A 27,210-nucleotide genomic window follows, 5' to 3' on the forward strand; every position below is an offset into this window, starting at 1 on the left:
AGGAAGAAGAGAAAGGAGTTATCTTAGAGATAACAAGGAGTATTGATTTGCACTAAGTAATGAAAGCCTTAGAGATTGATCAATTTCAGTTTGCAAGAGCTTCAAACAAAATCAGAGTTGTTTTCTTGTATGCTTTGCAATGGTGCAAGTAATGCTGAGCCTTTGAACTGTATTTATAGAGTCCTTGGGCTCAAATAGCCGTTGTGGGGTGTCCAATGGTGTTATGCCATGTGTCCTGGGTCCCACAAGCTTTTACTTGAAATTCTGGGCAAACATTCTGATCTCTGATGAACTTCAGAATGTTGTTGCGTTCATGATGATCTTCATCTGGGTTCATCATGTTCTTCATCTGGGTTCATCATATATGAATGAACATATGAAGTTCTGGGCGTGTCATATGCTTTTCATATGAATTTCTGGGCAATAACCAAAGTATGGACTTTGCTTCATACTTCAGAAAGTTCAGTTGCCAGATCTGCCTTGGAACTTGGTGCAGGAGGATATAGTGGGATTCTGCATCTTCATACACAGGCTTTGAGAGATTGTGTGGTCCTTGTTCTGTACCAACTCTCATACGTGTCTATCTCTGATTGAGCAAGATAGATTTGCTTTGCTTTTGCTTTTGCTTTTCACCTACTGTACTGTTCATAAAGTAGGCCTGTGCTGAGCTGAACATTCTGATCATCAGAATGTTCCATTTGTTTCACTTAGGATGATTTGTAAGACTACCATTTGATGTAATCAAATCCTAATAGTGAAACACAATGAAGAGCAGTAAATATAACATCTAGGATGATATTCCCTTGTGGAATATTCCTAGGACTTTAATGTTCATAGTCTTAAATGAACATAAAGTATCCTTTTTGACATAATCCTTGTATATGCCTTTATTGCTTGATTGATCCATGCAAAAGTACTTCTCTTGACATTTATTTATGTCACATGTGCCTTGCATGACCTTGATCCATGTTCTTGAGATTCTGGGCTTGTATAAAAGCAACCTTCTGATCTCTTGTGCGAACATTCTGATCTCTGAGCAACATTCTGATCTAACTTTCTGACCTCAGTGTTAGATCATGAATTCAAATGTCCTTTGATTTCTTTATTCTTGGTATGATTTAAACCTTGTTCCTGTCTTAGTAAAACACTCAAGAGCACAAGTTAAATACCAAGGAATTAATCAAAGTCCATTAATTCTTTAATCATATTGGTTTATTATCTTTAAAATTAATTAGGGATTTTGCCTCAACAATCTCCCCCTTTTTGAAGATGATAAACCTATGATTTAGGATTAAGGATTTTGATTATATATGAAGAATAACAGAGCTTGAAAATTTATTTTAATGCTCCCCCTCATTTTTATAATTCATTATGCAGAGTTTTTAAGAACTTTAAAAAGCTCCCCCTCAATTTCATAATTCATTGCATAAAATAAAAAATATGCAGATTTGAACCAAACTCAATATCATTCATTAATGTAAAGCATGAAGTACAATTACATGAATATATGGTTCAAAAACAAAAAGAAATTCAAAGCATGTGATCAAGCAAAAAGTGAAGTTTCTAACTCCAATAACTAGTGATCACTAGACCTACTTAGGGCCTTAAACTAAGAAAAACTTAAGACTTAAATCCTAAAGCTTCTCCCCCTTTAGTCATCTGCAAAAAGGATAGGGATCAGGATCATAAATGATTCAGGGAGTTGAATCCCCAGAATCTGAGGATGGTTCAGACTCAAACACAGATGGATCATCAAAAACTGGTGGATCAATGGCCAGACCAGGAGCATGGACTTTGACAGTCCAATCAGCCAAAGCACAGACAATTTTGTGTGTCTTGGTGGAGACCCTGAGTGCCCTTGAGGCTAACTTCTCAGCCCTTGAAGGCTTGGCAGGTGCAGCAGGTGGACCAGCATCAGAAGCTTCAGCCTTCTCTTTGTTGGCAGACACAAAGGTATTGAGGGAGTCAAAAAGAGCAGCCATATTAGGAAGCTTGCTTGTGGTGGTAGTTTTCATTGGTGGTGGTGGTGGAGTGTATGAGGGAATGGTGTCTGGAGTTGGAAGGTTAGAAACCAAAAAGTTGCTTGCACCAGCAACAGATCCCATTGTGGAGGATGAGAGGTTAACATTCTGACCAGTTTGAGCCATGAGCTGTACCTCAGCAGAAGGCAAAGATCCTGAGGCCATAGGCACTGGATCTGCTGACAGCTGGCTAACTTGAGCAAGAAGAGGCTCATTTGATGCATTCAAACCAGCAGAGATTTGAACATTCTGACTGACTGGAACATCTTCAGCAGGAATTTCAACATTCTGAGCTTCAGAGATTTCAACATTCTGACCTGCAGCTGGTTCCTGAAAGGATGAAACTTAGGTGAACAAACTTGTGAATGTTTTGATTGTATGAATGTTAGGATGAACATTCTGATCATATGAACATTCTGACCTGATGAACATTCTGAACTCAGGAACATTCTGAGCTCAGGAACATTCTGATTAATGTTCTGATTGAGATAGATCTATCTGATTTGCATCAGATGACATCAAGGGGTTTAGTCTAAGGCCCTTAGTGATCTGTAATCAATCTTTATTGGGATTTTTCATGATTGACAATTTTTCTTTAAGAAAATTGAATCTATCCTCAACAAGGGGTTTTGTGAAAATGTCAGCTAGTTGATTTTCAGTATCAACAAAGCTTAATGCAATATTCTTTTTCTGAACATGGTCTCTAATGAAATGATGCTTTATTTCAATATGTTTAGACCTAGAATGCTGAATAGGATTCTTAGAAAGATTAATTGCACTTGTATTATCACAAAAAATAGGAACACTTGTGTACCTTAATGAGTAATCTTCCAACTGATTTCTTACCCATAAAATTTGAGAGCAACAACTAGCTGCAGATACATACTCAGCTTCAGTTGTGGAGAGAGCAATGGTGTTTTGCTTTCTGCAAGACCATCCAATCAATGCTTGTCCCAAGAATTGACATGATCCACTTGTACTCTTCCTCTCAACTTTGTCTCCAGCATAGTCAGCATCACAATATGCTACAAGATCAAAACTAGAACCTTTTCTATACCAAAGGCCAAGATCAGTAGTACCTACTAGATATCTAAAAATCCTTTTAACTGCAGTTAAATGGGATTCTTTTGCACAAGTTTGAAATCTAGCACATAATCCTACTGCAAACATAATGTCAGGTCTGCTAGCAGTCAAATATAATAATGAGCCTATCATGCCTCTATATTCTTTTTCAGAAATAGATTTTCCACTCTCATCCTTATCTAAACTTGAAGATGGATGCATAGGGGTGACCATGATTTTTGCCTCATTCATTTTATATTTCTTAAGAATGTCTTTGACATATTTTTCTTGACTTATGAAAATTCCATTTGGATGTTGTTTGATTTGTAAACCAAGGAAGAAACCAAGTTCACCCATCATGCTCATCTCAAATTCACTTTGCATAAGGTTGGAAAATTCTTCACACATTTTCATTTTGGTGGCACCAAAAATAATATCATCCACATAAACTTGAACAATAAGTAAGTCAGAGTCATGTGTTTTTCTAAAAAGTGTGGTATCAATTTTTCCTCTTGAAAAACCATTTTCAATTAAAAATGTGCTAAGTCTGTCATACCAAGCTCTAGGAGCTTGTTTAAGACCATAGAGTGCTTTAGTGAGTTTGAAAACATGATCTGGTTTTTCTTTACTTATGAAACCAGGAGGTTGACTTACATAAACTTCCTCATTTAGAAAACCATTTAAAAATGCACTTTTAACATCCATTTGAAAAAGTTTAATGCTTTTATGTGCAGCATATGCAAGGAGAATTCTGATGGCTTCTAACCTTGCCACTGGTGCAACGGTCTCATCATAGTCAATACCTTCTTGTTGGTTGTGACCTTGAGCAACTAACCTTGCTTTGTTTCTGACAACCTTACCATTTTCATCAAGTTTGTTTCTGAAAACCCATCTTGTTCCAATGATGGTTTTCTCTTGATTATTTGGAACCAGGTTCCAAACTTTGTTCCTTTCAAACTGAGAAAGTTCCTCCTTCATGGCCTCAATCCAGGAATCATCAATAATAGCTTCATTGATTGACTTGGGTTCCATTTGAGAGTTCATTGCCATGTTGGTATCTTGAAAGGACAATCTGGTTCTTACACCATCAGTTGTGCTTCCAATGATTTGATCTACAGGATGGTCTCCTACCATTCTCCAACTTCTTGGTGGACTTTGGAAGGTTTGATCCTGAACATTCTGATCATCTTCTTTCTCAACTGAAGTGTCAATGTTCTGACTGGGAACATTCTGAAGTGTTGGCACTTCTGTGTCTTCACTTTCTTTTGGTTGAGAATGTTCATCATATTCATCAAATATGACATGCATACTAATTTCAACTGTCTGGGTTTTTAGATTGTACACTCTATAACCTTTAGAAGTTGTAGAGTATCCTAAAAAGATAGCTTTATCTGATTTAGGATCAAACTTACCCAATTTTTCTTTATTGTTCAGAATGTAGCAATAACAGCCAAATATGTGAAAATAAGATATGCTAGGTTTAATGTTTTTCCAGAGTTCATATGGAGTTTTATTAAGAACTTTTCTTATTGAAACTCTATTCAAAATGTAGCAAGATGTGTTAATGGCTTCTGCCCAAAAATAATCTTCAACATTTGATTCATTTAACATTGTTCTAGCCATTTCTTGTAAAGTCCTATTTTTTCTTTCAACAACTCCATTTTGTTGTGGAGTTCTTGCACAAGAAAAATTATGTTTAATACCATTTTCATCAAAGAATGTTTTGAAAGATGCATTTTCAAATTCTCCTCCATGATCACTCCTTACTGTAATGATATTAGAACCTTTTTCATTTTGAACTCTTTTACAAAAGTGTTGAAATGCTTCAAAAGATTCATCTTTGTGTTTTAAAAACAGCACCCATGTAAATCTGGAAAAATCATCAACAATAACAAACCCATATCTTTTGCCTGTTAGACTAGCAGTTTGAACTGGACCAAATAGATCAATGTGAAGAAGTTCTAAAGGTTTCTGAGTTGAAACAAACTCAATGGTTTTAAAACTACTTTTCACTTGTTTACCTTTGACACATGCTTCACAGATCTTATCCTTGTCAAAGCTAATCTTAGGCAAACCTCTAACTAGATCAAGTTGAGAAAGTTTAGCAATGGTTTTCATGCTTATATGACCAGCCCTTTTGTGCCAAATCCATTTGTCCTTTTCAAGGGACATGAAACAGGATTCTGCAGGCATATCATTTAGTTCTAAGACATACAAGTTCTTTCTTCTTGATCCAGAGAAAAACAGTTTGTTAGAGGAGGTTTGTCTTATTTCACATATGTTAGGTTTAAAGATCACTTCAAATCCACTATCACACAATTGACTTATGCTAAGTAGATTGTGTTTTAAACCTTCTACATACTGAACATTTTCTATCTTAGCAGAGTTAGGTTTACCTATAGTACCTTTACCTCTGATCTTACCTTTGTCATTGTTTCCAAATGTCACCAGTCCTCCATCCTTCTTTTCAAAGGTCAGGAAACAGTTCCTGTCACCTGTCATGTGCCTAGAACAACCACTATCCAAGTACCATGGCTTTGTTCTAGCACCCTGAGGCAGGACCTACATTTGACAAGATAAAAATTTTAGGTACCCATGTAATGTTGGGTCCTTGAGGGTTAGTTCTTCTAAGAGATCCTTCCTTATTGTAACATTCTGTCTTGTGTGATCAGATTTGTTACAGTAGGAGCATGACTTCTTAGCTTTCTCAGCCTTTTGTGAACTTTCTGATCTATTGAGATGAGAACGTTCTGAACTAAGATTAATTTTATTTTCTTTGATATCTTTTTTCTTGACATGGCATATTTTTTCATCATGTCCATACCTATCACAAAAATAACATTTAGTTCTTGGTTTAGTTTTAGGTACAAAACTTTCAATGATTTTGTGTGGATCCTTAAAGCCTAAGCCAGATTTTTTTGCACTTTCATTTTGAGATCCTAAGATATTTTGAAATGTTTCTGTAGATTTTATAAAACCTGTAAGATCATTTTTCAAAGTTTCAACTTCCTTTTTCAAAAGTGTGTTTTCCTTTTTCATCTCAGAAGGTACAGAAATAATGCCTTTTTGTTTCTTGTTTAACTCTTTTTGTTTTTCTGACATTTCAAAATGGGAATCTTGCAAAATCTGTATGGTTTTTCTAGATTCATCATATTTGTTTTGAAGTGTTTCTTTTTCTGCTTTTATTTCAGAAAGTTCCTTGATTAAAGAATGACATCTATTAGTTAAGAAGTTTGAGTCATATAAGAGACTATCTATTTTACTTTCAAGATCTTTATAAAAAGAATCAGTTTTATAGACAATTACCTCTTCTTCATTATCTGACTGAGCCATCAATCCCATGTTGGCTTCTTCATCTTCTTGAGGTTCTGACTCTTCTAAGTCATCCCAAGTGATCATTGCCTTCTTCTTGAAGGGAGGTTTCCTTTGCACCTTCTTGATGTCAGGGCATTCACTCTTGTAGTGTCCAGTTTTGTTGCAGCCATAACAAGTGACTTGGCTTTTGTCAGCTTCAGTTCTGGTGCTATTGTTGGTGTTTGGAAACTTCTTTCTGATCTGATTTCTTCTCAACATCATTCTTTGAATTCTTTTGGAGATTAGTGCAAGTTCATCTTCAGCTTCTTCTTCATGAACTTCATCTAATTCTTGTGGTTCTTGTACCTCATCATCAGCAACTGATGGGGTTTGCTGAGATGCTTTTAAAGCAAGTGTTTTAACCTTCTTCACTGGTTTGTCTCCTTGAAGTACCACTTCATGAGCTCTCAGTGATCCAATGAGATCTTCCAGGTTCATAGATTTCAAATCTTTGGCCTGAGTGATTGCAGTGACCATAGGTCTCCAAACACTTGGAAGACATCTTAATATTTTTCTGATTCTATCATGAGTAGAATATGCCTTTCCAAGAGATCTCATTTCATTTACTATTGTAGTAAATCTAGCATACATCTCATCAATGGTTTCATTTTCACTCATTTCAAAGACTTCAAACTTTCTGACACCTATGTCAATTCTAGTTTCTTTGACATGAGATGTACCCTCATGATGTATTTTCAGAGTATCCCATACCTCTTTAGCATTCTTACATTCATCAACTCTTTCACTTTCTTCCATGGTTAGTGCACATGATAAAAAGAGTCTAGCTTTAGAGTTTAACAATACCTGAGCCTTTTCATCTGTTGACCATGAACTCTTTTCTTTGACAGCTCCTTCTTTGGTTGTTGGGACAAAATCTCCATCTGTGATGACTTGCCACATATCATTGTCTTGAGATCTGAGGAAGAGTTCCATTTTGCCTTTCCAGAAGTAATAGTTTGAGCCATCAAAAAGTGGTGGTCTGTTTGATGATCCTCCTTCAGCTATGTACTTGACTTTAGACATGCTTCCTAAATCTTTTCTCTAACACTTGTTAAAGTGTTCAAACCCTTAGAACCGGGCTCTTGATACCAATTGAAGTAGATAAAATAGTCACAAGAAAGGGGGGGTTTGAATTGTGACCCTTTAAAAATTATCCTGAAACTTAAAAGTTATTCTCAAGTAGTTTACTTGGAATAGTTAAGTTAACTTTCTGAACTCAGAACGTTCTGAAGTTCATACACAGAAACTGATTAATAAAGTAAATGTGTTGGTGTGTGTTGTGTATACTGAAATTAAAGAGTATAAGGAAGAAAGAAAGAACACACAGAGATTTATAGAGGTTCACCCAATGTGGGCTAGTCCTCTCCTCACAATCTTGTGAGAGTTTCCACTATGATGCTTGAGATAACCTCTCAAGTCCTGCACCTTACAATCTTTGTTCACCTGAACAATTACAATCCTGTATTCTCTAAGCCTCAGCAGGCTTGCACCTTCTTGCTAAGTTACCCACTTAGACTTTTACAACCTTTGCTCAAACTAACACTTTAGTACCCCTAAAGCTAGATGAGACTTAGTTACAATTTATATGGAAGTTGAATGTTTGTGAATCAAACAGAGGAGGAAGAAGAGAAAGGAGTTATCTTAGAGATAACAAGGAGTATTGATTTGCACTAAGTAATGAAAGCCTTAGAGATTGATCAATTTCAGTTTGCAAGAGCTTCAAACAAAATCAGAGTTGTTTTCTTGTATGCTTTGCAATGGTGCAAGTAATGCTGAGCCTTTGAACTGTATTTATAGAGTCCTTGGGCTCAAATAGCCGTTGTGGGGTGTCCAATGGTGTTATGCCATGTGTCATGGGTCCCACAAGCTTTTACTTGAAATTCTGGGCAAACATTCTGATCTCTGATGAACTTCAGAATGTTGTTGCGTTCATGATGATCTTCATCTGGGTTCATCATGTTCTTCATATGGGTTCATCATATATGAATGAACATATGAAGTTCTGGGCGTGTCATATGCTTTTCATATGAATTTCTGGGCAATAACCAAAGTATGGACTTTGCTTCATACTTCAGAAAGTTCAGTTGCCAGATCTGCCTTGGAACTTGGTGCAGGAGGATATAGTGGGATTCTGCATCTTCATACACAGGCTTTGAGAGATTGTGTGGTCCTTGTTCTGTACCAACTCTCATACGTGTCTATCTCTGATTGAGCAAGATAGATTTGCTTTGCTTTTGCTTTTGCTTTTCACCTACTGTACTGTTCATAAAGTAGGCCTGTGCTGAGCTGAACATTCTGATCATCAGAATGTTCCATTTGTTTCACTTAGGATGATTTGTAAGACTACCATTTGATGTAATCAAATCCTAATAGTGAAACACAATGAAGAGCAGTAAATATAACATCTAGGATGATATTCCCTTGTGGAATATTCCTAGGACTTTAATGTTCATAGTCTTAAATGAACATAAAGTATCCTTTTTGACATAATCCTTGTATATGCCTTTATTGCTTGATTGATCCATGCAAAAGTACTTCTCTTGACATTTATTTATGTCACATGTGCCTTGCATGACCTTGATCCATGTTCTTGAGATTCTGGGCTTGTATAAAAGCAACCTTCTGATCTCTTGTGCGAACATTCTGATCTCTGAGCAACATTCTGATCTAACTTTCTGACCTCAGTGTTAGATCATGAATTCAAATGTCCTTTGATTTCTTTATTCTTGGTATGATTTAAACCTTGTTCCTGTCTTAGTAAAACACTCAAGAGCACAAGTTAAATACCAAGGAATTAATCAAAGTCCATTAATTCTTTAATCATATTGGTTTATTATCTTTAAAATTAATTAGGGATTTTGCCTCAACACCAGCAACACCATATCTTCGTCATAAATCTACATCAATCAACAAATCATGTTGCGTTTCATTAGCCGTTCATTACCAAGGAATCTGAATGCGAGGAGAACTTTCAGTGAAGTGGCTCTGGAATCTGTTCAAAAGAAGAGCGGATCCGGAATGTATGGATCTCCGGCTTCCGTTTGGTGGTTTCTTTAGAAGAAAGGAAAGCTCTGTATTCGAGTCGGATCAAAGATCTATCGAAACTTTTGGAACATGAAGAAATTGAGTTGGAATCTTGGGATATGAGTATGAGGGATTACATGCAACCTATTATCAGAAACAACGAAGTTTGACACATACTTTGTACCGTATATTTATACTTACTTTTTCATTATTCCAATTCAACAAACACTTATATTTCAAGACGGCGATTTTTCGAAGTATCTTGCATACTTGAGAAGGATAAATTCCAATATAGGTGTTGTCCTAAAATTAAAATGTGAACCTCATCCTAGCATGCTGGCTAATGCCGACGTAATTAGGGAGTTTTCAGACTTTATCAATGGATGTAAACTGATATATAAAAAGGTAAAAAAAAAAAATCATGATATGTTAACTGGTTTTAGTTTATATAAGATATTTGATTTTGCGAAGCATCGAATTTGTAAATTCTATATTTAGATGGAAATTGTATGTAATTATAATAGTTCTATTATGATATATTAACTAGTATGCCTAATTGAGATAGTGAATTAGAACAAAGATTTAATCAACACAGTTAGTTTATACTTTATATGGAAATTATATGTAATTATAATAGTTCTATTATGATATGTTAACTAATATGCTTAATTGAGATAATGAGTTAGAACAAAGAGGTGAGCAACATAGTTAGGACTTAAACATTGCTTGTTTATACTTTATGTGGAAATTGTATGTAATTATAATAATTCTATTATGACATGTTAATTATTATGCCTAATTGAGATATTGAGTTAGAACAAAGAGGTGGGCAACACAGTAAGACTTAAACTTTGGTTGTTTATACTTTATGTGGTAATTTTATGTAATTATAATAGTTCTATTATGATATGTTAACTGGTATGCGTAATTGAGATAATGAGTTAGAATAAAGAAGTGATCAACACAATTAGTTTATACTTTATATGGAAATTGTATATAATTATAATAGTTCTCATGCAATATGTTAACTATTATGTCTAATTGAGATAGTGAGTTAGAACAAAGAGATGAGCAACCCATTTATGATTTAAACTTTGGTTGATTATTATGATATGTTAATTAGTATGCGTAATTGAGATAGCGAGTTAGAACAAAGAGGTGAGTAACACAATTAGTTTATACTTTATATATTAAAATTGTATGTAATTATAATAGTTATGTTATGATATGTGTTAATTAGTATGTCTAATTAAGATAGTGAGTTAGAACAAAGAGGAGAGCAACACATTTGAGACTTAAAATTTGGTTGTTTATACTTTATGTGGTAATTATATGTAATTATAATAGTTCTATTATGATATGTTAACTGGTATGCCTAATTGAGATAATGAGTTATTAGAACAAAGAGGTGAGCAACACAATTAGTTTATACTTTATATGGAAATTGTATGTAATTATAATAGTTCTATTATGATATGTTAACTGGTATGCGTAATTGAGATAATGAGTTATTAGAACAAAGAGGTGAACAACACAATTAATTTATACTTTATATGGAAATTGTATATAATTATAATAGTTCTCTTATGATATGTTAATTATTATGCCTAATTGAGATACTAAGTTAGAACAGGGGCGAAGCTACACTGCTTTGAGGGTGTGCACGTGCACACCCTGGAATTTTGTAATTTACAAGAGGAGTTAATTGTTCCCCATTGTGATGTGTTTGTGATCATCACATAGAGTCAATCAACCATGTATTTATGGGTTGTGATTGGGCTAAAACAGTTTGGTTTGCATCACCCTTAGGAATTAATTTTACCACCAATGGTGAAGAAAGTTTAAATTTTAATGAATGGCTAACCAAAATTATTATTCATGAAGCAAGAGATATTGTGCAATTGGTGGTAGCTATATGTTACGAGATATGGAAGGTGAGGAATAAAAGGTGCTTTGAAAGAATTGATATGCCTAATGCTCTTTCTGTGTGTAATAGTGCAATTAAAGCAATTCATGAATTTAATTCAATTGATGCCTTGCTATTGCGTTCAGTAATAAATCCTATTCCAATTCCGGTATCGGCAGTGCGTTGGACTTCACCTATAGGAAATTCTTTCAAGATGAATGTAGACCCAGCTGGACCGAATAGTGACGGGAAGTGGGGATTAGCAGCGGTTATCCGAGACACAGAAGGTGTCGTTGTTGCAGCGAAGTGCTGGTGCATATTGACACTGCCAGATTCAGATGTGGCTGAAGGTTTGGCTTTACTTAAGGGGTTGGAATTTGCAAAGGATATGGTGTTTCTAAAGTTGATTGTAGAATCAGATTCATTTAATATCATCACTTGCATCAATGAAAATCAACGCCAACTCTCTTATTTGGGATCAATTGTTGAAGATTGCAAAAGGTTCGTTTCAAGTTTTCAAAGGTTAGAATTTTGCCATGCTCGTCGAGAGGCGAATCAAGCTGCTCACTATTTAGCTAAATTTGCATTACTATCTTGTACTGATTTCATATGGATTGAGGAAACCCCTCTTTGTATATCTGCAGTTGTGGCTTTTGACTTATTGCCACCTTTATTTTAATAAAGTCAGCACTTTCAAAAAAAAAAATCACATTTGCACACCATGAATATTTGAGGTTGCATCTTGCACCCGTTGAACTTCTCTCACTCACATATGTGATATATGTTATGACAAAACTCTTTTCATTTTTGCCATTTTTGCATTTTATTTATTATTGTAATCATTATGACTAACCACTGTTATGAGTCATGACTTCTTATGTCTTTACTGTCTCTTATCTGAACAACATTTCATTTTATTAGAACTTTTACTTTTTACCAAGTATTCATATTTAAATTAAAACTTTAAGGCCAAAGTGATCGAACACATGATTTGAGGACTCATATCTTATGGGTTTGCCACTGGACTAAAGCAAAAGTTGTGAATATTCCTTGTAAATTTGATATAAATATCAATTCAAAGTTTTAACTTGAATTTAATTTCCTTGTAAAAAAAAAAAACTTGAATTTAATTTTATATTTTATTTATACACTTTATAAAGACCTATTAACAAGAAATATGGCCGTAAATATAAGTCTTAAAATATAAAATAACTATATGCATTTAATATTATTTTTTCAAAAATAACTTTAATCGATACTACTAGTTTGTCTTAAAATATAAAATTCAATATTCGATACGGTTATATACAAACTGCAATTTAGTAGTATTCTCACCCAAATTCGATACATTAACTGCACTGCAAATTTTTCTTAATATATGTAAAATTTGTAATAAATGTTTATAATTAAAGGCAAATGCAATATCACTCCCTTTGTCCTACCGATATGATATATGGCTTTGCTTTTTTTGACAAAAATAAATAATATTCATTCATTTAAATTGATAGAGTACATCGATACAATGAAAATTCGCCAAAAACAAAAGGGATGAATCTGTGAACAAACTCACAGCATCCATGTTAATAGCATCAAACGGCAAAGTACTAAAGCCTACCCATATGACTATATTTAAATCACCGGAATACTCATGTCTCCGGATCTGCAACATTGATGATTCCAAAGTCATTGATTTAATCTGCACTGGATCGAAGCTGATCTGACAATCTGAACCGAACAAATACCTGAACGAAACAAAAAAGACAAACAACGTCGCACAAAGACGACGAACAAAACAACGTCGCACAAAGACGACAAAATCACGAAAGAAAAGGCGAAATAGATGTGAAAATCACTTATTTCAATAGAAGGGAAATAGAAAAAACGAGTTAGAGGGATGATTTTGGGTCAAAAATTGACCCCAAATCACCCCTCTTTGGTGGATGAAGGTGAAGAAACTAGGGTTAGAGTTTTGTTGTCTATTATAATTTTATTTGGATCAATAAATTAATGTATACAGTTGTATATGGCTTTGCTTTTAGAAATATGTTTTTGTACCCTTGATAATTTGTACTTAAATTACTTTAGTATTCTAGAAAATTATAGCGTTTCTTTTTGGAACTCTTCACGGGCAAAGTTAGTTTAAATTTGACCAATATTAATAAAGCCTAAGGTAAAAAAATTAATTGAAGTATTACTTTAGTATTCTAGAGAATTATAGCGTTTCTTTTTAGAACTCTTCATGGGCAAAGTTAGTTTAAATTTGACCAATATTAATAAAGCCTAAGGTAAAAAAATTAATTGGAGTTAATTAGTTCGCACCCCCTGGCCGAGGGTCCTGGATCCGCCACTGATTGTGAGTATATTTTATTTGTTTTTCTTCACGTTTAAAATAATTAAAATGGGTGCATATATAGTGATATTGTAAGGTAAACAAGCCGTCGTGCCTTTTGTGCGAAAAAAAAAGCCTCGTACCATATAGCACTACTGTTTTAAAAGTCAAAATTGTTGACTCATTTTCCCACTCTATTGATTTCTTGCGCGACGTATGTAGTTCAGATTATAGAATCCGAACGGCATCTCCAAAACACGTTAAAACATTTCAGATTTAAGAATCCAGATAGGACGTGTTAGAAACTCATAGGGTGAGAAAAGTAATAGCCAAACTTGTTTTATTATAAATTTATGATATGAAGGGTAGGGCCCAAAAACAAAAGGACTCAAAACTTCTATGAAAATACAAGTAACATCTGCCAATTAAAAAACTTAAATAAATGCAGGCAGAAACTAAAAAATTCTAACCCCATCTACACAAATGAGTATTAAGACAATTGTCCTTAACCAATTGAATAGCAGCTTAGAGTCGAAGTAAACTCGAATCTCTTTGTAGCCTCTATTCAGTCTATGTTGAAACCATGTCAAATCCCCCACAGTTCTGCTTGCAAAACTGAGCAAGCTTGATAGCATAACCGAAAATGAAATGTCCTTATCAGAACTAAAAACTGCATAATCACACTTAAGAGCAAGTAGCAACTTCACTAGAATTTGGAGGAATCCATTTAATCAAATCAGCACTAGAAGTTGTTTCACGAGTGTTCTGCAAAATATTAAAAATTTTAAAAAAATTAGGATGATAGGGATAATGATCATGTAGGACGAGAAGAACTTGAAGTTTTAATTATATTTCAAAACAATATTTCATAGTATAGTCCTAACTCCTAATAGCTAATGTTGAAAGACATGAAACAACTGAGAGTCAGATACTCTCGGAATACTTTTACCATGCCAAGGCTTTTAAATGCTAACCTGGATCAGAGGCTAGGGCCAACTTGATTCGTTGGTAAATTGTTGGCCACAGGGTCCTGGACCCGGTGTCTAGCCATCGTTTGAAGCAACTTACTAGCTATTTTCCAGTTGTAATCATACTGAAATTAGGGAATGCAACAGTAAAGTGTCAATCTTCCATGTGCGTTAATACAGATAACTATAATAAATTGATAATCACGAGGCTTCTAATTAAAGATGTACCTGACTTGTTGCAGCTGTAAACATCTTCTCTTCAAACCGCAGGGCAATCTTCCAAAGATGATGCAATCCCTCTTCACCACAACCAAGAGGAAGACATCTTTTTAATATCTCCACGCTACAAAAATGAAAAACAGTGGCTCAATTATTAAATAAAATGAGTTCTTGATATGTTATTGTCATTGGACGACCCTCAGATAATAGAATATGACTGACATGCAAGAAGAACTCGCTAAAGTCATCTGGACATGTTCTCATTATCCCCGCCAAAAATAGGAAGTAGAATGGATGTCAGACATGGCTTAAGAGTACTCGAAATTTACTCAATAACATCTTAGATATTCTCCTCCTTAAGAAATTTTCTTGGCAACATTAGGGAAATAAATACTATAAACATTACTTTAGTTTTCCAATAAACATCCATTTTCCATAAAACATAAGAAATTGAGAAGAATGTGACATAAGAGCCAAAACCACAACCCTGAAACAGCATGCAAAAAACCCAGGTTCTTGTTCAAAACTCATTGAAAGCAATCTCCAACCAAACACGCCTCATGCATACAAAGATAGCACATGGAGAACATAAACTTGGTTCTTTCTCCTCCTTCAAGACCTAAAGGTCTAAATTGAATAAGCAAGAGAAGTCCATAATCCACATTCTACGGGGACACACAATGCCCACACATGAAACTGGTGTTTATTTGAATCTGTGCTATATATAAGTTTCTTCAGTATCATATTCGAAGTCTGAAGGTGAGTCTTGACACAACAAATGGAGTTTCTTCCATATGAAATGATTACGAAGTCGAGGTTTGATTAGTGGAATCAACCTCTTGCAAATGCAAGATAAGACTGTTGCAATAGATTCACAACAGAGCTCCCGGTACTTGCCATGAGGGGAGCTTTATAGTACTATGTATCGTTTTTCATATTAGAAGTCCGTGCATGAGCCTTATCATACATATATTTTTCTTTTCTTATAAAAAAAGAGGCCGAAAACCTAATGAAATGTTGCCAGTCTATGGAATCATATCAATCAACAATCTATATTTAATTGTTATTTTGATATACATTAATAGTAAAAAACTACATATCAAATCAGTGATACCGTATTAAAACTAAAGCTTACATTTTGGAGACAATACTTGTGCGTGATTCGGGTGACAATTGACCTCTCCAACTCCAATCACTAATACGAAATTGAACTCTCCAATCACAGGACTCTGAAAGGAAGGTATATAGGATGAATATATAAGAATATAACATTTAAAAGGTAATTAGTGGTACTGATTTTTCAGTGAGCCAAACTGAAAAGCTAAAACTGCTCTTATTTTATCCTCACTTTGGAGAGAAAAGCTAAAATTGCTTCAAACCAACTTAACCGAAATTTGAAAATTGATTCGTCACATAATATAACAGAACTCTAACTATTTTCGTTGAACTCAACTGATGTTGTAATCAATGGTTAATTTAATTCAACAAAAAATAAGTTTTGAGCTACACAAACCAATCTCAATACCCATATCAGCTCTTATTTCTTTGAGATGGATGGTAAGAGTGGATAACAAGATAATTCAAATTAAAATTGAATGTCATTTTCACATTCAACTTAAAGGTTTCGTTACAAAAAAAAAAAAATGATTGCACAAATTACGCGTGAAAATGTTTCTTCATAACAAAACTAAGCCTTGAAAGTTAAAATACAAAAGAAAAAAAATCTAAGATTCCAGCATTAGTAGTCAAATCCTATTAGCAGGTTTCAACAATAAATTTTTCTAGTGCAAAAACTTGTTCATTCTTGTCGGCCAATTTACTGAATCAAATTTCTTCATCTTGATTTCTCAACAAAATTTGCAAGGTGGAAGAAAAATTCACATCATTTAAACTTCTAGAATGTAGGCTAAATAAGTTCTACTTAACAAAAAACTAACAAATTGGTTTGAATAATTCAAAATTAATCAAACCATTTAGAAAATGAAAGAGATACATAAAAAGATAGATAGATTTCAAGTCTATTTCAGTTTCCAAACATTAACACCCAAGACGTCAATTTTCTCTTAACAATTGACAAAACTGTTTGGGGAAACAAAATGAAGCCAATTGCATGAGTTCAATTTTGTACCAAGTTACCTAGATCTAATATCTTATTAATCTTAGTATCTTTGTATATATCCTGCATAGTTTTTACTTATCATCTAAAAGTATTTGACTTTGGAAACTTTAAACAAGAGTTGTCCTATTTCAGGAACATTTGTACAACCACACAAATAATATGTTCTACATATGTTTTTCTCAAAAATCTATCATACATTTTATAAAACATGCAAAAATGTAAATGAGCTACAAATGTAATCAACATTCTATCAACTTCTTAAGTTCACAGTATGCACTGATTTCCAACTAAAATTTAAAGCCAATCTAAAACAACATAAAAGACATGATTAGATACAAAACTGCAATATGGATTTGATAATTATATGATGTAACATAAGCATAGACACAATAAGAGAGATCCTGATGACTGACGAAAGAATTTCTAAATCAACATACCAGAGACTTTATGTACAAAACCCAGGGTCCTAAACAGCTTTACAGCTATCTTGTATTCAGCAACAGACGCAACAGAAGCAAAAAGCTTGAAGACTTCATCTTCATCAAAGTAAGTAAGCAATCCATAAATCGACAAAATCATCAGAAATCCGAGAACCTCCAAAGAATTTTCAGTATTTTCTTTCATGTTAGCTTTCAATTCATGTGCTAGCTTCAAAGCTTCATCTCTTACACAAGATTTAATATCTGGTGAGATTATCATCAGTTTTTCTAGCAGATAGATGCGGCTTTCATCAATAATCACAGCTTTGTCTCCCTTCTTAGGCAGTGGAATCGTGGGGTTTAGTATTATATCCAAAACAAGTTTTGCTGGATCTGATGATTTTTGCAAATTATCTAGAATGCCAAATTCCTCGCTTGTGCCATCAATGGTAATACTGAATTGATCATCCATGTTAGATGTATCTGCATATTTAGATAGCAGATAGTTAAGCAACAAAAATTGAAGGTGACAATAAGAATTAAAAAAGATATATACTATGAAAGCATGTAGAGAAAAACATTATACTAACAGTTTCAATGTCAATATTATAGCCAAAACTACAAATAGGACTATTATGTGTGTGATATAGAAACTGGACTAGCTTTTCAACTTGGTTACGATATACTGCATCCATAAAAGAAGTTGTTGAAATGAAATTCTTTCAATAAAATAGATGAATAGCAAAATTTACCAAATTCTTTTTCTTCATCATATTGTTTCTCTGTCAACTCAAGCTCCTTTAGTTGTCCACCAAAATTATTCAGCTTTGACTCAGGATCCTTGATTTGTACTTCAATCTGATTCTCTTTTAACTGGAGTGCTTTGAGATTGTCCTCAGCTTGGTTTTCAAATTGCTGCATTTTTCCTTCGAATTCCTCTTCCTTTGCTTCAAACACTTTCACTCGACCTTTAAATTCCTCCTCTTTTGACTGGAACTCCTTCACTCTTCTTTCAAAATCCTTTTCTTTTGATTCAAATTCCTTTTGTCGGCTCGCGAAATGTGTCTTTTCTGATTCAAAGTTCTTCACTAGGCCTTCAAATTCACCCTTTTTTGATTCAAGCTCATTTACTCGACCATCAAGTATATTCTTTTCAGACTCAAGTTCCTTAACTTGGGTCTCCTTATTTTCTAGCTCTTTGCAGCACTTCTCAATATTTCTCTTTATGGACCACAATCGCCACTCTTCTATTTGTTGATTCCCGTTGCATTCCTCAAATGATTTTTTCAACAATGCAAGTTCTTTCCTCAGCGAGGAAAATGAATTATCAGCTGATTTGCCTGGCCTTTTATTCATATTCAACGAAGGAATATCGTCTTCATCTTTGTCACGATCATCATATAGTGACACCTTTGATTTCTTAACAGAAAATTCCAAGGAATTGTTGCTTTCCAAGGAATTGTTGCTGTCAAATAACCTCTTAACTGGCAGTGCAGTAGTATCCATCTTCTAAACAGAAGCATTAAAATCCATCATTTAACTACAGAATTTATTGTTTTTCAACCCTATTCACTGAAGAAATAAAGATGAGAAAATAGCATATTACCTTTTGATCTACTTCTTCCTTCCAATCACCCCCACTTGGCTGTCCAGTTCGTGCTGTTAAATCCAAAGAACCTATAACATATATATTATGATAAACGGTACAACAGGGATACCACATATTCCCAAAAGCATTAAGATGGCAAAAAATTGAAGGATAAACATTCGATAAATGGAAACGATAAAGACAACAGTCTCAATTTTTCTTTAAATGAAATAAGATGATTATCAGGATTTAAAGAAACAGGATAAGTGCAAAAATCAAGGTTCATGGTTTATCAAAACCCTATTATATGCTAACCTGATTGAAACTAACCTGACATCGTCGCCATCGATAAAAACCCTGTTATATGCTGGAACACTGTCCTGATTGATCTGAAACTCGAGACTGTGGTTGGTTCTGTGTTGCCGTTTTATCTATGCCTCAATTTTGACCAGCCCGCCTCTGATTCAGTTTCGAAGAGGGCGCCGTTCTACCTTTAACCTTGAAACAGTGGTTCCACGACTTGATTTTTTCTCTTATATATTCCTGTCCAACCCTAGACCTATTTCGGTAAATTGCATTTGCTGTTTAGTCCTTGCAATTAACTAAAATGTTACTTTAAGTGTTTTAAGATTCTGATTTGTAACATCAACTTCTGATCTTTGTTTTATTAGAGGCCGTAGATCATCTTTTTCTTTGCTTTGTTTTTTCCCTGGGACTGACTCAACATCGACCTTAAAAACTTTACGCTTTCACAACCTACAAATCTAACCCTAAATGATCCAATGTAGAGTAGGTAGGACCCAAAAAATATGACTACCTCTGGAGCCATAATTTCAATTGATTGTGTATACCCAAATTTACTTGCTTGACGAAGTTTTTGGAAGGGGTCTTTGTGATTGATGCAACTGCTTTTGTTGATCAAGATCAGCCGATTGTTGAAGTAAGAATCCCGATGCATATCTCATCACAAGTTGGAAAGATTATTCTGATGTGCAAGAAACCTATGTGATTGCTGCAAATCAGCAACATTATTCTGTGGCCCAAGCATCTGAGTGTGTTCCATGTCGGTTGCATTTGCCTGTTGCCTCATAAACTGTTGCTGCGGCTTCTGTTGTCGAGCCATTGTTCAATCAGTGCGATCTGAAATTGATTGAGAATTTCCATATGGAAAAGCCTTGAGAGGATTTCATTGATTGTAGTAGTCGAAGCAAAAGCTAAACAAACATACATATAACGATTCATAAACGGACAATGGTTTTATCAAACTTAAGAAAGCTAATTAACTAACCTTATACCTAGAAAGCATACCAAAAATGTATAATTCTCGAACAAAGAACGTAATCAAAGCCCAAACTAAACTGTTTTTTAGTAATTAAATATAAAAATCTGATATCATATAAAACTGTTCCTTCCTTTTTTTTCGGTTTTCCTATCTAGTGTTAATCGATTATTCTCCAAATTTGGCTACAACAGGATGATGTTACCTATTGTTTTTCCCTGGAAGATCTCAACTATTTCTTCTTCCAAGGCCTTTGAATTCAATCAAACCGAATCAATCAACAATTTAAATTTAATTGTTCTTTTGATATATGAATTAGTGATAAAGTATAAAAAAAACGACCTCTTGAATCACTAGTATCTGTAATGTAAATGATTAAATTAACTGAAAATACAACATAAAATGGAATATTCGTGTCAAATTAGACTCTGAAAGGATGAATATAAAATTTAAAAGGAAACCTGGAGATGGTAGCAGTGGTGGCATTCCTCATTTTTGTTAGCATGTTCAAGGCTATCACCGCACTCTTTTTTCCTATATATGAGGTTCCTATATAAACAAGTAGGGTCCCTCATATCCGACTTTTTATATGGTGTGTGACCTACCCTTATTTGCTAGATAAACTTTTAAAAAAGTATAAGTCTTCTCTATTTTAGAAAAAGTTTGGTGTGGTTAAGGTCTTACGTAGGTTAGGTTGTAAGTTCTTATCTCGTGAACTAGGTTGTTTCCACCCCTAATTGTGACTCTCAATGTTAGAGAAAGGTCATCTTATAAAGGTTTTCAAAGATTGATATTGATAAGAGTAAATCACCAATTCATCCATGAATTTATGAGTCGAATATTTATCCCCTTGTAAAAAAAAAAAAAACTGATTTTGAATAATGCCGAGCAATTTGATCCTTTTATTGACTTTTATCGAATTTATGTTAATTATATCACTTACTAACGTATTAATCTTTGAATTATATTGTTCACCATCATATTTTTCTTCGTGTTTTTTTGGCACCTTCCAATGTTTCAATACCCCTACTTAGGTATATTTTCCTTCCTGTTGTCAATCAATCAATTGGATTGTTTTATATTTGATTTTAACCATAACTATTTTAATAGTGGTACAACAATTATTTTTTAATTGATTGATAGTGTAATAAAATTTATACTAACAGCATATCAAAATTAAGAAAACTTTTAACCCTGTTAAATATATTTTTAGTTTTAAAAAGTTATGATTTTTTAAGTTTAGTTTTTATATAATTTATATCAACTTTTAACCCTGTTTTCAAAAGTTTTTCAAAAATTGTTCTGGGTAAGAAAACTATAATTACAACTAATCTGAAATCTTTCTTCATGCTAGCAACTACCATAGGACAAAAAAACATAGTAATACAAAATTCACTACAGAAAAGCAAAATGAAAAAATTCATTATCAATGCAGCCCGAATGTTTTCATACATTAGATGAAGGAATCCACATAAAAAGCAATAAGTTTGGATTCGTCTCCATATTTTTTTCATTAACTAACTAGTGAGAATTCCTTGTTCCTACCAATAAGATATTTCTTGGCACAAAAGTCATTTATTTGACAATTTTAAGTTGATAAACCCAATGTGCCCAAGAAATAAAGATGAGAAAGTAGCATAATACTTTTTGATATACTTCTTGCCAATCACCCTCACTTGGCTGCTAGGTCTTTGCTGCTGAATCCAGAGAATCTACAACAATATATTATGATAAACACATCAGCATACAGGCTAAAAAATGTGGAAATCCGCTTCTGTTTTTTGTTTCTCACTTTGCTTTTTTAATAGATATAGAATAGAATAGATGGGATAATCACAAATTAAAGGATAAACATTCGAGAAATGAAAAAGATGAAGACGACAGTCTCAATTTTTTCAAAATGAAATAAGAAGATTAGCAGGATATAAAGAAACAGGAGAAGCGCATAAATCAAGGTTCTAAATCCAGATATAACTAAAAAAAGCACAAAAATATGTTGAATTCATGTAGTAACTTTTTGTTTTTCACTTGTCCTTTTCTTTGCAAGTGTTTGTCAAGAATTGTTAAAAGCACAAGAGTGTTGTCCAAGACTGTCAAAATCAAGATCCTACATATAAAATCCTATGATTCTACATATTAGAAAGGCAGGAGGCATCCCGATACCAGAAGGAAATTCATTCGGCTGAGATTGTGCAATCCAACCAATCCCAAAAATTTTGGAATTAGCATCTCATATTCCAAAACAACCATTTCAAAACCTCAATTCCTAGTCGATTGGGAGTTGGGACTAACCACTCACTTGAATTCCAACAATTTCCCCTTCAAGTGTGAATCAGCCACATCACTATCCTTGATCCACACTAGGATCCACTCCCGCTCCCCCACCAAGCTTAATCAGGGCTCAAATACCACTTGTTGGGGACCAACAGAACATCGACCTTAACTGTACGCTCTCACAATCTCACATCTAACCCTAAATGTTCCAATGTAGTTGGTAGGACCCTAAATATTTTACTACATTTGGAGACATAATTTCAAATAATAAAAGAACCATAAATTGCATAGTTCCAATTTTACTTGACTTCGTTTCTGGAAGGGGTCTTTGTGATTGATATAACTGCTTTTGTTGATCAATAACACCCGATTGTTGAAGTAAGGAACCTGGTGCCTGAAGCATTTGCTACATATCTCATCACAAACTCATTTCTTGTTCCCATTGTGCAGGATGAGATTGAATCTGTGCCATTGATTGCTGCTGTGGAGCTTGTGGCTGTGACCACTGTGCTTAATATGGTTGGTAGCAAATTTGACATACCTTGTTGTGATTGTTGCTGAATTGGATTCTTCTATTGGCTCATCGGCACGCCTGGATTGCCAATGACAATCTTTATCTAAATCTATCTCTAACTTTTTAATTTTTTACGACTTACACGTTTATAAAAAAAAAAATATACATATACACAAAAACCAAAACACACCGTATTCAACATCAATATTCATATATGAAAATATTATTACTCATCATACTATAATAATAACTTGTACAAATTTAATCAATCAAAGCCAAAAGCAACAGAATCAACGAGGAGAATAACAGAATCAAAGACAAAAGTAAGGTGAATCAAACAAATACATGTTATTTTTCTTAATTGATTTTTATTATTATTATCCAAATTTGAATTCAATCAAAGCGAATCAAACAAATAATATGTTTGGGAGGTTCTGTTGAGTTGGAAAATATTTTAATCTTTTTCTCATAAGAAATGTCATCATGCAATGTGTGGATGATAAGTTTTGTGAGACAAATCAAATATTGAATCTATCATATTGCTCAAATTCTTCTTCTTTGGTTTATCTACAAGAAAATGTTCAATCTCAAATGGAAAAATATGCATTGGATTGTCAAAGCAGAAGCTGCCATCATATTTGTGTGTGCAGAGTTTTATTTTGATTGCATTGAGAACATATAGATTATCTCAGAAAGTTTGGTTGGTGCATTGAATTGCACGAATAAAATAAATAGAGCTATAAAAAAAATTAAACTAGTGGAGCTTAGTAGCTTATATATAAACAATCCATTACCAGTTGAAAATCCCCAAATACATCAATGGCTAAGTAAGGCAATATTGTGAGCCAAAAGCAAATCCCATTGAAAAGAAATTTCCAACTGACCAGGCAGCACTTGATATACTTACTGAAGCCATCAACTGTCAAAAAGCATCAGGAAACTAACTGTGAAACACCTTGTCTTCTGCAGCCGATAACTGTTGCCTATGAATATATTAGATACCAACATCCACCAGTTGAACTTCTATCTGCACATCAATAATTCTGGACAGTCCTGCCTGACAGTGCACAAAATGAATAGTGAAACCCTTCAGGCCCTCCCATTGCAAGTTATAGACATAGGACTATTGCATTGCCATGCCAAGGAAATAAGTGGATTCCTCCCTAATATCTATGGCTTAAGTTTGGGCCATTTGGCCTGTGTCTAAGTTATGAATCCAAGTTTGAACAGTAATCACTGATTTAGTAAGCTCATTCAATTAGTAAAACCTAGCTTTGTAGTAAAAGAGACAGATGAAGAAGGGTTCCATCAAACAGCATGTGTGAGATCAGTTTTGCAGTTCACTCTGGTTCAGTCTCAACAATTGCACTAAGATATGACATTTCTCCAACCAGTTAAAATCTGCACAGTATTGTGAAAACTGAAAACAGGGTCCACTAAATGAGAACAAACTTTGTAAGGATACGAAGAGGACTGAATGTGAGGTTAACAAGTGTCATTGTGTCTCAAAATGTGAAGGTAGCTTCCTAATAGCAATGCAGTGACAAATTGCATCAGGAATGTCATAAAAAGTTATTTGTGTGGTTTTGGAAGAAATTAATGGTGTAAGGATCCAAAAACTGGCATTTCAAAAATGGTTATAATTTATGAGCAATGTTCTATAGATGTAAAAGTTTCTGACACGTTACTCACATTCTATTGTATAAAACTATAAGCCCCAAAACTTGAATATCTCTTCAATGAATAAGACCGAAATCTCGTGTGGTTTCATAAGAGCTATTCCTCGACAGATTCTCCTCCCAGAACCTTTGTCCCCAACTCTTTCCTCGGCTTAGGCGAAAGTCCTTTAGCCAACATCTCTTCATCATACTTCCTAGCCATATCTATCAACCCCTTCTCCACAAGAGCATCAATCAAAGCATTGTAAGCAGACGCATCAGGACTACATCCAAGTTCTTCCATTCTATTCCAAACTAAAAAAACCAATCGAAGAAACCCCCACCTCGCAAACTTCTTGAGAAGCATAACATATGTATCCATAGTAGGACGAACCCCACTCTCAATCATACCATCAAACAACTCAATAATAAACTTGGGTTTCTCAAGACAAGCGAAAAAGCATTGATATGAAACAGCATTAGGAGAACAACCATCACGACGCATGGTTCTTAGCAACGTAAGAGCTTCCTTATATCTATAATTATCACACAAAAGCCTTATAATTGTATTATAAGTAACAACAGTAGGATTCAAACCTAAATCCTTCATTTCACGAAACAACCTAATCGAAAAATCAACACCTTGAGAAACACCAATGGCTCTAATCACAATGTTATAAACAACAACATCTAATGGAATACCTTTTCTCTTCATCTCCTTAAACAATTTCACAGCTTTCCATGGCTTCCCACCTTTCGACAAAATATCCATATAAATTGAATACGAATGCAAATCCTTTTCAACCCCTTTTCTATCCATTTCATCCCAAAACTCCCAACATTTACTCCACCACCCCAATTTATACCACCCACGAAGCACAATGTTAAAAATTTTAGTATTTTTACAACTCACAACAAACCCATCAACCCCATCAACGTTCCAAGTTAAAGTTTGAATCTTTTTGTCCCCAAAAACCAAATCCTGAGCTTCAAGAACATGTTTATACTCACAAAGCGCATCAATGAGATTTGAAAAGGAAGTTTCATCTTTCAAATTGAACTCATTGAGACGTTGAAAAGTGCTAACAGCGTCGTCGACACAATGAGCGGATACGTAACGTTTGAACATAACTCTGAAGGTGGTGTGATTGGGCAAAGAATGAGGGTTTTGACGCATACGATGAATCAAGTTCCAACATTGTTGGAATTCAAAAAATTTACCAAGAATGTCGAGTACAAGGTTGTATGTTTCAGTGGAGTGTTGGAATTTATATTCGGTTTCGACCCAATTGAAGAATTCTAAAGCGCGTTTGTAATCGTTGTTGAAGGAGGTTAGGGTTGCACGAACGGTTGTGGGGTCCACGAAGGAAATTGAATTAGGGTTAGGGTTTTGTTGTGTGGTGAAGGTGTGATATGAGGAAAGGGTTTGGAAAGGGAGAAAACGGAATCGGAGATGGCGAGTTGAAAGGAGAATTGGCCAACGCATTATTGCTTCGTTTTTCAGTCAGTCTGAGGAAGGTGAAACTTGTTACTCTGCACATTCACCGACTAATGTTGCTATTAGTTACACATTCACAATCAAAATGATGTTACGCCAATTCTTTTTTAATTAAGGTAACTCTGATTCTCTAAACAACATTTTTCAGAAATCCTTTATTTGTATATTTTACATACAAAAAATAAACAACTTTTACTATCAAGAGTTTCTCTAGAAATATGCTTGGCTAGGCTGCTAAGCTTCTCTTTTACGAAGTAAAAACGTTTAAAATAAGTCGGATCAAACGTTGTAACTTTGTAAATTCAATCAACTAAATTTGTAAACGTCTATTTAACATTTTTATTTTAGTGTATTCCTCAAATGGTTGATTAAACATTTTACCCAAAATAAACCTTAGACAAAATGAAAAAATTGTAGAAATTTTTTAAGGTTTGTTCTAATGATAAAGACTTGTTTTTGTAAGTGCTTTTTATTTTTACAGATGAAGTAACCAAAGTTGCTGCTTCAAACTACACAATTGACAAATTAATTTAGAGAAAGTCTTGAGTAATCACAATTATTTAGACACATTCACATATTTTAAAAAATGAAAGAGAAGAGGAACTAAACAATAATTTTCAACATTTAAAATATGGGAACTTCAACAATTAGATTATTTGACAAAAAAAAAACACGTATTTTTTAAAAAATAAACATTTTCTTATGTGTGTCTAAATATTGTCCCGATCATTTTTTTTGACACAAAACTAGTTACAAACCCGTGCTTCGCACGGGGGTTCAGTAACGTATTTGACAAAATATTATATTGGAAGGATAGATTGTGAAATGACAGATAATTATAAACCATAATACAATATTTAGAGTACTCTTGCATTACGGATTACAAAATTAAATCTTTAAAATGGTTAGATCACAAGTAACAAATGAAAACATATTTTGTCAGCGGTAGAAACACTTTTCCAGTAATAATTGATATCT

At 34.0% G+C, this 27,210-nt stretch overlaps 2 protein-coding genes and 1 pseudogene across 13 annotated transcripts; 1 reads left to right on the top strand and 2 right to left on the bottom strand.

Moving 5' to 3' along the window:
* Positions 1-1,694: 1,694 nt before the first annotated feature.
* Positions 1,695-7,460, bottom strand: LOC146951546 (uncharacterized). The gene is made up of 5 exons (XM_085748754.1): positions 6,390-7,460; positions 4,944-5,645; positions 3,850-4,490; positions 2,868-2,946; positions 1,695-2,351 (listed from the first exon to the last, which is right to left on the bottom strand). The coding sequence occupies exons 1-5, from the start codon at positions 7,458-7,460 to the stop codon at positions 1,695-1,697; spliced, it is 3,150 nt and encodes a 1,049-aa protein (XP_085604880.1).
* Positions 7,461-9,353: 1,893 nt separating this feature from the next.
* Positions 9,354-12,134, top strand: LOC146951547 (uncharacterized; annotated as a pseudogene).
* A 1,876-nt stretch (positions 12,135-14,010) lies between these two features.
* LOC146951548 (uncharacterized) lies at positions 14,011-26,408 on the bottom strand. Of its 12 annotated transcripts, XM_085747548.1 has the most exons (11): positions 23,871-26,192; positions 22,866-23,154; positions 21,933-22,000; positions 19,340-20,149; positions 19,028-19,098; positions 18,174-18,927; positions 17,440-17,904; positions 16,019-16,112; positions 14,893-15,007; positions 14,671-14,789; positions 14,011-14,461 (listed from the first exon to the last, which is right to left on the bottom strand). In XM_085747548.1, exons 4-10 carry the CDS (start codon positions 19,353-19,355, stop codon positions 14,676-14,678), a joined length of 1,629 nt encoding a protein of 542 aa, XP_085603674.1. In that variant the 5' UTR covers positions 19,356-20,149; positions 21,933-22,000; positions 22,866-23,154; positions 23,871-26,192; the 3' UTR covers positions 14,011-14,461; positions 14,671-14,675. The 12 variants fall into 12 exon arrangements, 7 of the variants coding, with proteins under 7 accessions (XP_085603674.1, XP_085603676.1, XP_085603678.1 ...); XM_085747550.1 differs by lacking the exon at positions 21,933-22,000 and having other exon boundaries at positions 18,174-18,930; positions 19,028-19,080; positions 22,866-26,254; XM_085747552.1 differs by lacking the exons at positions 21,933-22,000; positions 22,866-23,154; positions 23,871-26,192 and adding an exon at positions 20,750-20,797 and having other exon boundaries at positions 19,028-19,080.
* Positions 26,409-27,210: the final 802 nt, after the last annotated feature.

The sequence above is a fragment of the Medicago sativa genome, chromosome 2 (genome assembly GCF_051527215.1).
Source record: "Medicago sativa cultivar Bolivia chromosome 2, Bolivia_mono, whole genome shotgun sequence".
Lineage (NCBI taxonomy): Eukaryota > Viridiplantae > Streptophyta > Magnoliopsida > Fabales > Fabaceae > Medicago > Medicago sativa.